The sequence below is a fragment of the Corvus brachyrhynchos genome, unplaced genomic scaffold (assembly GCF_000691975.1).
Source record: "Corvus brachyrhynchos isolate BGI_N302 unplaced genomic scaffold, ASM69197v1 scaffold234, whole genome shotgun sequence".
NCBI lineage: Eukaryota > Metazoa > Chordata > Aves > Passeriformes > Corvidae > Corvus > Corvus brachyrhynchos.
This window is the reverse complement of record NW_008237423.1, coordinates 69,204-82,584: the sequence shown is the minus strand read 5'-3', so window position 1 is coordinate 82,584 and position 13,381 is coordinate 69,204. Positions and strand designations below refer to the sequence as shown.

Below are 13,381 nucleotides of genomic sequence, written 5' to 3'. Positions count from 1 at the left end.
TGTATTCTTTGCCTAAAAAAATGACAACTTAAAAAGATGGCCTCAGTAGAGCTGTGAACTGGTATTTATTTCAGTAGTATAATAACTCTGAAACATGCCAAAGGCCTCTTAAATGTTGAAATTGTTACCTATTGCACCCTGGACAGAGATTGAGTTCGTGAGTAGATTTTGAATGAAGTAATTTTTTCCCCCTGTCTGGCCCTGGGAGCATTTGAATTGATGATTTTAGCAAGCAAACTTGCTAGGAATAATGAAGTACATATAGTTTTGTATAATAATTCTCTCTTAAGGGCTGTGAAGCTGATGCCTACTTAGAAAAAATTTTGGAGGAGTAGCTGAAACAACACATGATGCCATTTTATATAATCCCAGAAGTGACTGAAAGACCGGACAGTTTTGAGGACTATCCAAGTGTAAAGAGATGGATTTGGATTAGTCCCAGCTCACATTGTGTAAGACTTGCAATACTTTCATATTGTTACTCCACAGTCAGATGTCACTGTTTGTTCTCTCATTTTCAAATTACCTTTGGAACCATTTTGTTGGAAGTTGGGACCAGATTCATTAGTTAAAACATAAACTTTGAGCTGTCGCTGCCTTGCTGTCAGCTAGAGCTGTAAAACAGGACCTGAAAAATGGATGACCTTCAGATTTACTTAACTGTGCAGAAATTGTATTTGTCATTGCCAGGTTTTTTAATTCATTTCTTTTAATAGACTACCACAGAATTTCTGATCTGTGATCCTGTGAATATATTACATTGACAGAAAATAACCAGCTTTTCCAAACCATACCAATAGCATGTCGGCCTGAAAGAAAAGAATAAAAATGCACTGCTGCCCTTGTCTTCTACATTATAATATTAAAAGTTTAGAGATGCTCTTTTTGAAAAGTAGACGGAGAGTGACTCAGTGCTCTACTAAGGCCAGTAATGTGCGGTAAGATGAGTAACCGCTGTAGGCAATGGTGAAGTCCCATTGGGATGTCTTTTCCTTTTTTTTGGTCACAATTTGGAAAACAGGACACAGAAACAATCACCATACGCGAAAAAAGCCAGAGTACAAATATGGCTAAGAACTCTTGGGGGGAAAAAAAAAGAAGATAGCAAAAATCTTTCTGTAAAGTAACTTAATTTCCAGACATTAGAGGAATCACCAACAGATTACAGTTACAGGCCAAAATCTGTGTTATATGTTTGGATCGTGTACCTCACCCCAATATTTCTATATGGGCCTCTTCTTACCACAGAATTTGGCTTTATGGTGGTAAATCACTGAGGTTTATAAGTCCTGAACACTTCAGATTTTTGGCTCGATTGTTCTCTAAACAAGTAACTGACTGATGGATACTCTGCCCTGCTGTCTTCCCTCCAGCTCCTTTATTTTACAATCTTCATAAAAATCGAGGGAAAACACAAACTGGAAAGGCAACACACACAAAATCTCCAAGCTGTATCACACTCCAGCCTTTACACTTGCTTGGGTCCATGAAATACAGGGAAACAAAAAGGCAAGCCCTTCCCAATGAAAGGCTTGGTGCTGCCGTCTCGTGGGAAAAGGGAGAAGGGAAACTTTGATAATAAAAGCAGAAATGCAAGAAGGGGAAGAAAGGGAGTTTAAAATCTTGTTAACATCAACACTCCCATTTTTTTTCAAGAGTGCTGTGTGCTTTATTGCTCACAGATCAGTTTCCTTTGCAGGTGATGTGGGCCCAGAATTACATCACCAGCAGAGCAGCCAAGAGCATCTCGGTGCCAGCATGACTGAAGCTGAGAGGAATGTATTATCACAGACCTCCGAGGGACTTGCCAGTGCATTCCTTGCTGGGGGTGCTGTGATGGGGGAGGCAAAGAGGAGACACTTTTACGTGAAGACTGAAAGGGAACTTTGTGGAGGAAAGATCTGGGGTCACAGTCTTGCTGTCTCCTCTAGGCAGATCTAATTATGGCCATGTACTTCAAAAAGAGGGTTTAACTAAAACCAGATTTATCAGGGCAATGCTTAGGAAGTACAGACTGAATCCTCAGCCTTGCCGTTGAGGAAAACATGAAATGCTTCAGAGCACTGAGAACACTGGCAGTGGTTGTAAAGAATAATTTGAAGCACTGAGGAAAGCAAGAACCAATATTAAAGCCTCATCACTTCAGTGAAGCCTTACAATAAAACATAGTATCTATCCTTTAGCACAGATAACACTGAGATACTGGGTGTATATTTACTGATCCATTGTGTAGTGGGGTGACAGACTCTCAGCAGTCTCAGAGATCATGCTGGAAATGATCAAATTATTCACAAGGCAGTCACATGGATCCCCCATAACAGAGCTCCAACAAAGCCTTTCTGCCACATCACACCCTCTATTCGGCAACCCACATCCCATGCATATAAAAGCCCCTCCCCCCCGCGTCCCCCACCCATTTTTGCAGGCTTTCAGTCTATTTCTTCTATCTGTCCTGGATGGCAGGACTGGCTCAGTGGTCCTCACCGCAAGCCTCTTCCTGAACCGTTAAAATCAATGGGAGCTTTCCAGTGCTCTTAATAGCAGCAAAATGTGCTGTCAACCACCAGGATTAAAAGAAGGGCACATGAAAAATTTTTCAGAGATTAGCACCTCTAAAAATGTCAGCATTTTAAAACTCATCTCCTAGGTCGATCAAAACATCAAAGAAGTGCTGACATTACAAAGATCTCGACCCTTTTCCACCAGAAAAAAGCCCTGCTGATCAAATAGAAAAGTGTATAATTGATAAACTAAAGATTTCCCCCCACCCTGCCCCCAGTTCCCTAAAAGGGAAGGCAAGAAGGCTGGGACCAAGCAGCACAGAGAACAGCCAAGTACAATTTCATGTTAAGCCTGCTTAACACAAGAATTTTTGGGGTAGTGAAGTACCAATAACTGGTTTAGCTGTGCCCAGCTCAGCCCAAGTCACACCACCAGCTCCGTCTTCAAAACACGGTTGAAGTCATGAGGGTGCCTGTGCTGGGAAGACTAATTTTATCCCTGAGGCTGCTTATGCCTGGTCTGCTGATGCCTGGTCTCCAAGTGCCCACTGCAAGTCAATGCAGTTCTGACCAGACCATTCATTCTCCACCTGTAAGACCAGAGACTCCTTACAACCACCATCTGTCACCCAAGTCTTTGAGGGGGCCTGGGGGCTCTTCTCCATATCCCTCAGCCTCCTCAGGAGGCTCCAGGAAGATGTCTGCTTTTGCATTCCCTGGGATCAGAGATGCCCAAGGACAACTTGATGTTAGAGGAACAGCAGCTGAGGTGGGCAAGCATTGAAAAGGGAAATTTGATTGCATAGAAAAATAGAAAATACTGCCCATAATTTCAAATATCATTAAATACTATTATAGCATACTATAGGGAAAATTGCAAAACGCTTCAGCCACCATGTCTGTAGAAGCACTTTCCACTAAAAGTACCATATTTCTTTCATCTCCACCTGGCAAATGGTCATCACTACTCTTTTCCTGTAACATGCCACCCTTTTCCACAATCTTTCTTCAGGTCAGTTGCACTTGGTCTTGCAGAGCCAATGCCAACAGTGAGGCCCTTTAGCCTTCTCCATTTACCTGCCCCCTGCCCCTAGCTGTCTACATTTTTAATATCCCAGTGCACAATTTTCTCTTTTTTATACTTTTCATGCGTCATTATTCTTGACAAATCGTGTTTTCCTGTTACTTCCTTCCTGTGTAAGGCTGACCTAATAATTAGTCACCCATAGGAACTGTTTGTTTTCATATCATGTTGTTGTAGATGGATTAGAGATAATGTATAAAAGTGCATGTAAAAAATTATTCCAAAGTAAATACATTAAGAGAGTGTTAGACATACATTAGAACTGAGGCATATTTCTGCTCTTAAAGAATTCCCTTTTCGCTTTGTTCAAACTTTCACGAGACGGCAAAAGCAGATGTGGCCTGTGAAAGTTGATGTAGACAATAATGTTTAGGAAAGATTGATAAAATAGTGTGAGGAGAGAAATTACTGAAATTACTTAGATCCAGGACAGAAGTTATTACTTCTCTCGTTTTAACAGACTTCTGTGAGATGGCCATCCTGCAGCACTGTTCTTCCTCTGGCTCACCCTGTCTCATTAACATTACAACTGCGAGTGCAGCAGAGTGGCTGACGGGCAAAGTTCAGCTCTGTGTCCCTTTTCGTTTTCATGGAAACTACAAGTCTGTTCAGCTCTTAATAAAATAACCCTCAAAGCACCACAGTAAAATGAATTATATGTATAGTGGTACTTATAAAACAAGAATGCCTATGCAGGACCTTAAAAATGCCTTTGGGCAGGTCAGTTCTCTGTCCCAATATGCAGACTGAGTATGAGTTTCTTGTATGCTTTAATCTGTTGCGACTTAATTTTTCCACTTCAAACTCTTTCTTTTTGACAAAATCTATTGCCACTTTGGGGCTTTCCTAAGAAGTCATCCTATCACCCTCTCTTTCTTTGTGAATATAGCCCTCAAAAAATACTACTTCTAGGTTTTATTACCTACAAAGATGTGGGTGCAGTCTCAGTTTCATGTACACTCAGAAAACAAAGGTAAGAAGTTGAGATCGTTTAAGACTTTATGCTAATGAGTGGTTTCCAGCCCGTCCTGATTTTGCTAATCTGCTCTGTAAGTGATCTGAGAGGAGGCCCTGAAGAGGGACGTACATGTATCTTGGTTTTCTATGTTTAGCTACATGCCATGTTCTCTCTGCTTGGTCACTACTAACTTGATACAAATTAGTGTCATACACAAACAAAGTGGATTAAATAGCAAACATCAGATTTCTGGTGTTACTCAACATAAATCAAAAGGGCTTCAGCATTGCAATTATTCCCCTGCAGCCACCACTACAGAGACACTGGTGACTAAAGCCAGTGGATTTAGTTGCTGTTAAAGATCTGTTTTCAAGAGAAATTCAAATTCAAATTTTCCTTTTCTTATTGCTGTTTTTCCAAAAATTGTAGAATGTAGAAAACTTGAAGTTTGAGAGAGCAGGAAGGGTAAGAGAAAATACAGATATGGGACTTGATATCTTGGCAGTGGTAGGATACCGCACTCCTTGCATTAAGATAAAAAGCTCTTTAATCACTTCATTAAAGGAAGTCAATTCAACCCAGGTCATAATTGTAGACTGTTTAGTGGCCTTCACAAATTGAGAGGGAATAATAAGAAGGCAACAATTGTCAAGTTAATGTGACTGTAAAAATGTAAAGACGAATGTAAATGGTATTTTAATACCACTTTTGTAGCATTTTAGTGGCTGCATGTCCACACATACATGGATATTCCGCATAGAGACAAAATTTCACCTATGAGAATCCTATGTGAAGTTGGTACTTACTTGAAAATACAACATTTTTTATTTCTTAAAACATATATTTACATTTTTCATTTTCTACTATAAGAATCAATTTGCCAAGGTGCAGAAGCATTTTTGTTCCTTAAAGTTTGCCAGCCAACCCAGGAAAGTAAAGACAGAAAAAACCAAAACTTATTAAACCAGGAAATATGGTCACTGTAGCTCATGTGCCACCTACTCAAAGCTGGCGCTGAACTGAGTTCAGGAAATACACTAAACAGTTTTGCTCCTGGCATTTTGCAAATGTCTGCCACAAGCCTGTGGTTTCCTCAAAAGCATTTTTCTTTGAACTTGCCTTAAGTATTTTTCTTAGAGCCTTTCCTTTAAAAAAAAAAAAAAAAGAAAGAAATACAACATGGATTGATTTCAAGCAATTTGGTGTGAGCACAAAAATTTCATATTGAAAAACTGAGACTGTTGCTGAGTGCTCAGTCTTCAGCTAAGGTAGGTGATCTTTCTTTTCTTAGAGACACAGAGAACAAATTACTTGTCCAACAAGCTGGATAAACACTTGAAAAAAAGAAATGTGGTGTGTATGAGAGTGTGAGATGAGCACTGCAGATAGTCTACCACAGGCTGGGCACATTTGGTAATGCATGATAGCATTTTCTTCCAGGGGAAAGATAACTTGCCTGAGGCACACGTCTTCAAAAATATGAAAAAGAATGCAAATGGTTTGTGACTTTGCAAGCCTAAATGCAAAGGGCATGGCAGAGTCCCACCACTTGTGTGCCAGTATCCTAATGTGTGTTGTGGTTTTCCTTACCCTGCCCTCCTGCTGTGACAACAGTGCTCCATCCTTCACAAAACTTAGTGCTTAGCTAAGCAAGCCAGTCTCAACCTTAGCCAGCATAAATAACATCTGATCAAAAGCTACCTGGAGGTGAACCCAAAACAGGCATGACTAATTCAAAACAAATTTGTTTCTTAATTCAAGCTCACGCTACAGGAACATTCAGTGGTATTCCTCCAGCTCCAGACTTGCACAGTAACATGCTTACAAATGACATGAGTGGACCAACATTTACAGATGTTTTACACGTAAGTTTAGTGTCATTTAAACACAGAAAATACCAGGCCGTGTCACTGGTGAAGGGACAAGCATTGGGACACTGGGGGTAGTCTTTGTACTCACCTCTCCCGCTCCTGTTCCAAGAGGTTGGTAAAGTCATCGCTCTTGTTCATGTAATCTGTATGCTTATGTTTCTCATTTTCTAGCTCGTAAACTGTGCGACGATGGCACTTTTCTGCCAACAGGAGCTGTTCCAGCATGCGCCGGTATGTCTCTTTCTGCTTTTCTTCAAGTCTGTCCAGCTGGATTGTAGGAAAGAAGAACAGACTGTTTTAAAGGTCTCCTTGCTTACTTCATCTGATTTATTAACCAACAATGTTGTGTTTGGTAAATGCAAGTCCCGTAATTTTATGTCTTGGGTTTTACATAAAGCAGTGACTAGAAATAAGAATAACTGCCCCCTGAAAGTAATGATTTATTTGGATGACATATTAGCAATAAACGTTTACACAGTTTTCAGATACACAAAGGACAGAACTTCACTTAGCTTTAGCGTAACAAATAATATTGTTGCAGTGCAGAATTTCCCCTGTGGTGAGGTGCTATGAACACTTTCTTCATTTCACAGGGAAAAGGCCGTAGCTCAGACCTCAGATCCTGGGAGCCTGACTTCACACACCTATATGGGGAGTAGACACTTGCATGGGGAGCATAAAGTGTAGTCTGAAGGCTGAAATTTGAGCTATGCATCTTTAACATACCTGTAAGACTGCTGAGATAAAAGATCCAAATTATTTAGATTCAGTCCAGATTCAGTTTTACATTACCAAATACAATTGATTATAGCCCTAGGGGTTTCCCCTCAGCCTGTTTTTTGACAGAAATTCTCTTTCTTTATACACAACCTTTCTTGTCTTCTGCATTTTTTTATTAATTTAATATTCCAATTATTATTCAAGCAAACATTAAAACCAGGGAAGTATGTCTAAAAAGTTGCCATGGCATTCCAAATCCACCACAGCTATTCATGTTGCTCCTTTTGCTGTTTCTTGGGTGCAGATGACAAACTCCAGCCTCCTCCCTGTCAAAGCAGCCTTCAGCCTTGGTGCTTGTCTGGTTGCCTGCACCTGGCACAGTGGCTGGCAGAGCCTGCTCTGCCCACCCCCAACCCTTACCCTGTGAGAATCTCATCTTCCTCAGCCCCAGCTGCCCCAAGCTGCTGTTGTTTCTTTCACAGGGTATCTCAGCAAACTGGGGGAAAGAAGAGAGCAGGAGGACCATGGCAATTTATTCTCCAAAAGCTGACCATAGCAGTCAAACAGTCATTGCATTTTATAAAAGAGCCAGGTCGGGTTCAGCTTTTGAGATCTTTTGCACGTAATTTTTCTATATTATTTCAACATAAGCCTTGTGAATCTGCACATGACGAAAGTTTTACACTGAAGTTCCTGTCAAGTTATCATATTCTTTAGGAAAAGGCCTTGCTAAGCTCTTTTAATCTTGTTTGACAGTATTTTATGTATGCTCCCACATACTAAGGTTTGATTTCCTTATTTACTATTATCCCAAAAGTTCCAGGAGATGTTTCAGTGAGAATACACAGTACAAAGATATCCCATGGTAGACACAACTCCTGGTGAACAAATTAACTGTTCTAATTGGATGAACTATGAAGATTTGGACGGGCACTATAGTATGTTACATTGTATGTTGTTGCATGCTCCTTCCCCATGACCTGGACTGTTACGAAACTATGAACAGGAGCAATGGCTGTTTATTTTGGCATTCACACTGGCCTCAGACATTCTCAGGTCTAGTCTAATTCTCAGGTCTACTTGACATTCATTTATTGCTTAAATTTTAAAGCAAGGAGTCCTGTAAGTCCCTTTAGAGGCTGAGCTGACTTTGCAGTCCTAGAGTGTAAGTGATCTAAAATGAATATGGATTAATCATTGCATAAATATGGTCAAAGTCAATCTCTAAAGGTCTTCTTTTCTTAACTACCCTCAAGACAGTGTTCTACTATGCCAAGAAAATCAAAGAGAAGTTACCAGTGCTGTGAGCAGTAGGGGTTGAAGCCTATAATTGAAAGGCATTTAAAAAACAGAAATTTAACGCCCAAAGATTTTGGCCTTGCTTAACAGCACCAGCCCTAGGAAGCATACAGCCTCTTTATGGTTTGTGTTCAAATCCAGTGACTTCGCTTACAAATTATTCTGCATATGAGTGAACAAGATTTTGTTTTCAGTGTACAATTTCTGTGTATTATATCTGTATATATGTCTCTTGCATGCTTTTCACACATCCAAAATATATGGAATCTCACTTCTGGTTAGGCTTCCCCCTGCACATACATAATGTTGTCAATCAAGAAGTTGTTACCTCTGAAATTGGTTTCTCATAGACGTCTTCCCCTATAGACTTTTCTTGGGCAAGGATGGCATCCCTGTGTAGCACTCGAAGCACATTCTCTGGAGTTGCAGACCCATAATGAGCTTCTAAAACTTCAGGTTTGGTTTTCTCTGTCTTCAGCATGTGGATCACATCCTCCCTTGCCTGTAATATTGCAAATCACTACCATAAGTCAACCTATTAGCCAACAGGGAATGCAGGGAAAATAGGGGTATTTCATATGTACAGACTGCATACACAAAAATAAAATAAATTAGAAAAATGATGGGCTGTCAATACAAATATAAAAATTTTGGGAGATATCAGAGTAAGCATGAACTCTGCAATACAAATTTTGTCCTTTAAGGGATGATTTATTCTGTTCCTGCATGACATTACATTTGAATGCTATGAATTTTTATCTGAGTTGCAGCTATAGCCAGGGGACATCATTATTCTTCATATACTGGATCTTATTTGTTGCCTGTTGCCCATGCTGTTCCCTGAAGGGGATAAGGAAATGAGTAGAACAAGCAGCACCAGTGAGCTGAACTAATATTTCTCAGACAGCTACTTCCTAGTCACTCCCTAGCTGAATTTGTGACTAAATAGTCTTTTCATGTAACTTCTAAAATAATTATTTTTAGGTTTTCTTCTTTAAACAAAACCCTAGACATGTTGCAGACCCCATTTAACCAGCATAACTGGTGTCAGACATGGAAAGTCAGAGCACATCCCCCAGCAGTGGAGGATGGCTGTGCTGCCGGAGCTGGGGCTGGCCCAGGGCCCAGCTCCTGCTCCCTGCCCCAGGTGGAAGCCCCCAGTTTCAGGCAGCATGAGCAAACATCTCAGCATGACCAGACAGCTCTGCAAGGCCCCCTGGCTATGAATAAGGGGCATTTTAGGGCTATGCTGTGGACAAACGCTTAAGCCAGGGCTCTGTTTCTAATGATACTTGCCAACACCTGTTAAGCCATCTGTAAAATGGGGGCAGGGCACCTGCTTGTCTTTCAAGGCATGTTTATGAGGCCATGGTCCAGGGAGGGACTGTAAAACCTGCAAGTTTTTGGTGGGCAGAAGGGAGATCCTGGATTTCCCTAGAGACCATCTTTCCCACAAGTGCAAATGGATGGGGGAGGAGAAGAGTATGGGCATTTTTCTCTTTCCTGCCCTTCTGTCAACCCCTGTGGGCTTGGGAACTAACTTAAGGGCTAAGGAAAGGTTCAGACATTTTAGGAAAAAATCCTTTACAAATTCTGCTCCTATGTAAGCAATGACTGTTTCAAGATTTATGAACTGACCAACTCTTCACTTTTTTCTTTCCTGTGCCACTCATAACAGCATTCAATTCATCCCTTTAGCAAATCTTAAATCTTTACCCAGAACCATAGAGGCATCACAGCTCTACAAAACCACCTGCTGTTAAAATGAGCAAGAAAATAATTTTGGGTAATAGCAGACCCTTTAATTTTTTTTTCATTTAAAATAGTCTAACATGAAAATAAATAATGAACTTGAAGCAAAGATCATGACATCTAATTAAGAACTAGCCCAATTACACTGTATAACATTTTGTAACCTTAAGTAAAATCTTTGCACATGGCTGCAAGGTAAAAAATACAAATTGGAATGGTATTCATGTTATTTCAAAATGAGAGTGGGAAAGGTTCATCACTCATGGATGTTACAGCTAAGTGAATTATGTGAGCTAGTCCCAAAGAAAGGCAGAAGAGCATATACACCTCACTACATCACATCCTGAGACTGTGCCACTCTCAGTACAGGAAAAATGTTATTTAAGGAAAGTTCTAGAAAGGTTTGTGAATGTATTACTTTTTTCTATCCCTGTAGTAATAACAGATGTCTTAGTGTCTTCATCACCATGATGCCAATGCTTTTATATTGAAAAAAAAGCCCTTAAAAAGTTCAATAAAAAAGTTCAAGCATGGGAGTAGGGAGGGATTTATAAATATCCAGATTTTATGATGTGTTGTCTTAAGCCCTTTTAGGAAGAGGCAGTTTTGAGGCCATACCTTCATCCTGGCCCTATGAAGTAATTTGGTATCCTGCTGTGTGCCTCAAAGCAAGGGTCCTGTGCCACAGGCATGCTCAGGGAAAGCACTGTGCAAAGGGAGCACGAACACAGAGGGATGAGGGAGCAGCTTCCTTCTACCTTCTGCACCAAGGCACACAGCCAATCATGTTGAAATGTCTTTTTGTTTTGATTTTCAGCACACAAAGCTTCAGGCCCCACACAGTCCATTCCTCAGGGACAGGCACACCTCAGACCCTAAGCTATTTGGGAGGGGAGGAGGATGAGTTTATTCTCTCATGTTGAAGCTGTTGGCCCCTGGATGGCATAATTAAACACTGACAAGGCTAGGCAGAGCAGACAGAGACAGCTCAGGATTGGTAATTTAACATTGTGAATAGGCAGAGCAAAGAGCTGGACTCTAGTCCCTGCAATGGTTATTTGATACAGAAATAGCTGGTGGAGGCAGCTGCTCTGCCCAGCGAGTGCCCCGGCCCCTGTTCAGTTGTGCACTGCCTGACTTTCCTTCAGGCCTCATTAGCCTGTCATCACTCACAATTAAAATGGAGCAACTTCAGCACAAGTCCCTGAAACAGCTAAGAATGTCCCTGATAGCTAAGAAAGGCTTCTGGATGCTACAGATTTGGGTCCCCCAAAAGCCAAAGGGACTTAAGCAAGAGGGAGCCAAGCCAGGGGAGTGGATGATGCTTAATGGAGGAACTGACACCCCCAGAAGGAAAATAGGTGCCCAACCTCAGTTCAGAGCTTTGAAGAAAAGAACATATTCATTTCTTCATCTTTAAAGGGAAGCAGTGACACACCTAGCTCCAAGGGAACAGGGTAGGACTGTCAGCACTGAACACCCCTTGTTGCAGCCCATGGGGAGGGTACCTAGCCCAGAATTAGGCTGGGTGGCACCATCACTAGGGACACAGTCAGCTGCCCTCTCCTGTACACCTTCTTTGGTACCCTGCACTCTGCTGGCCCTTCAGATTTGGATGGTGTTGATGTGGCAAGGTGCCTTCTGCCTTTTCTGGGCTCAGCCATTTCTCCTATCGTTATCTTTTCAAGGGTATTGGTTAATTCACCAAGTACTCTGTTTCAGTTATGATAACAGTTTTTTAAAAACAAACTGGCAAACAGACACACAGGTTGCTAGGAAGCACTGGACCAAAAAGGGAACCTAATGCTAATAATAAACTGGAGGCAAATTTGCTTTTATTTGGTCAGAAACAAGCTCCATCATAGGGAGATTCTGAATGGCAGATAACCTAGGCCAGAGAGAGATCCAGGCAATGTCCTAATTTTCCATCAGCCTCTGGGTTTGTGAATTCCAGTTAGTCTCTCTGAAACTCCTCAGGATAATATAGAGGGAAGGAGCTGAAACAGCATGCCTGTGTATCTTGTGATTTCATGTTTCTCCCAATGACTAATTTTCCCCTGAAACAACTAGAAGAGAGGTCAGATAGAGATGTTTTCTTCCAATGTATAGTGATCTTCGGGAAACAGACCATTTTCAGAAAACAAGTCAGAAAAATCCTGCAGAGGAACACTGGGGCTACTTTAAAATTCGTACCTGTGAAGAGGCATGAGAGGCTCAAAGTGGGGAGCCCTAGCTAAGAAGAGGGGACTTTGCTGGCAAGCTGTCTCTACTGATGAACATCTACTGCTGGTGCCTCCCTTGTCCCAGAGCACAGTGCTGTTTTGCATAAATCATAAGCTAGGAGACAAACACAAGGAAGATATTTCAAACTGCAAGTAAACTTGCATATGAAACCCAGAGAACAGTCTTTAGCTGTTTTGGTAGAAGGAACATGATGTTTGGCACAGGAAAACCATCTCTCAAGTCCTGTTCTTGTTTTGTTTTGTTTTGTTGGTGCTGTGATGAGAAAGAGCATCCAGGCTTGAGAAGACCACATATTGCAACAGCTTGTAACACAATGAAACTTATTTGCAAAAGTCCAGAGGACTGCAATTAGTTAGAGAAGCTCTTTAAAGTCAAAATACGGAATTTAAAAAATTTACTTTTATTGGTTTTTTAGTACTTCAATTGTCCTGCAGAAAACTCCAAGCTAACTTTCTATCTATACTGTTCAGACTGTGAGTTCTTGAAATAAAGAGACTTTTTCATTAATAAAGTGTCCCAAGTACCTGATTCTCTAAGTAGTAGAAGCAATAAAGACAAATCAAAGATGTACTATTTTAACTCCTTCAGTTACTGCTACTGATAGAGGAACTGCAAAGTTGACCTATGTCTAAGCCTTGTTTTATTTTTACTGGAGGTGCCAAAATCTAAAGGTTGATGACTTCAGTTCTTGAGTACACCCTTGGGGGGGCTGAGGTGCTGTGGAGCACTGCTGTCCCACAGAGTTTTCCTGCTCTCCTTTCCCTCCCTTCTATTCCCCACTCATGAGTGCACTTACCTAAGAGGTGGGGTCTTCATTACTAACTGGGAAATCCAAGACAATGCTCCCCTTCTCTCATGAGTGCATGCTACTTGCCCAGATGGAAGGCTGATGAGGGCCCACTCATTGCAGGGCTGTCCTGAAACACTCACTTTTTGGCAGACTAAAGTAGAA

At 41.2% G+C, this 13,381-nt stretch overlaps 1 protein-coding gene across 3 annotated transcripts in view; it reads right to left on the bottom strand.

Moving 5' to 3' along the window:
* FILIP1 (filamin A interacting protein 1) overlaps positions 1-13,381 on the bottom strand; it is a 108,177-nt gene that overhangs the window by 39,247 nt on the left and 55,549 nt on the right. For all 3 annotated transcript variants that reach the window (XM_008631241.2, XM_017731068.1, XM_017731069.1), the window contains 2 exons: positions 8,762-8,935; positions 6,503-6,681 (listed from right to left, as the gene is read on the bottom strand). In XM_008631241.2, the coding sequence (XP_008629463.1) occupies positions 6,503-6,681; positions 8,762-8,935 (353 nt within the window). The remainder of the gene's footprint in view (positions 1-6,502; positions 6,682-8,761; positions 8,936-13,381) is intronic.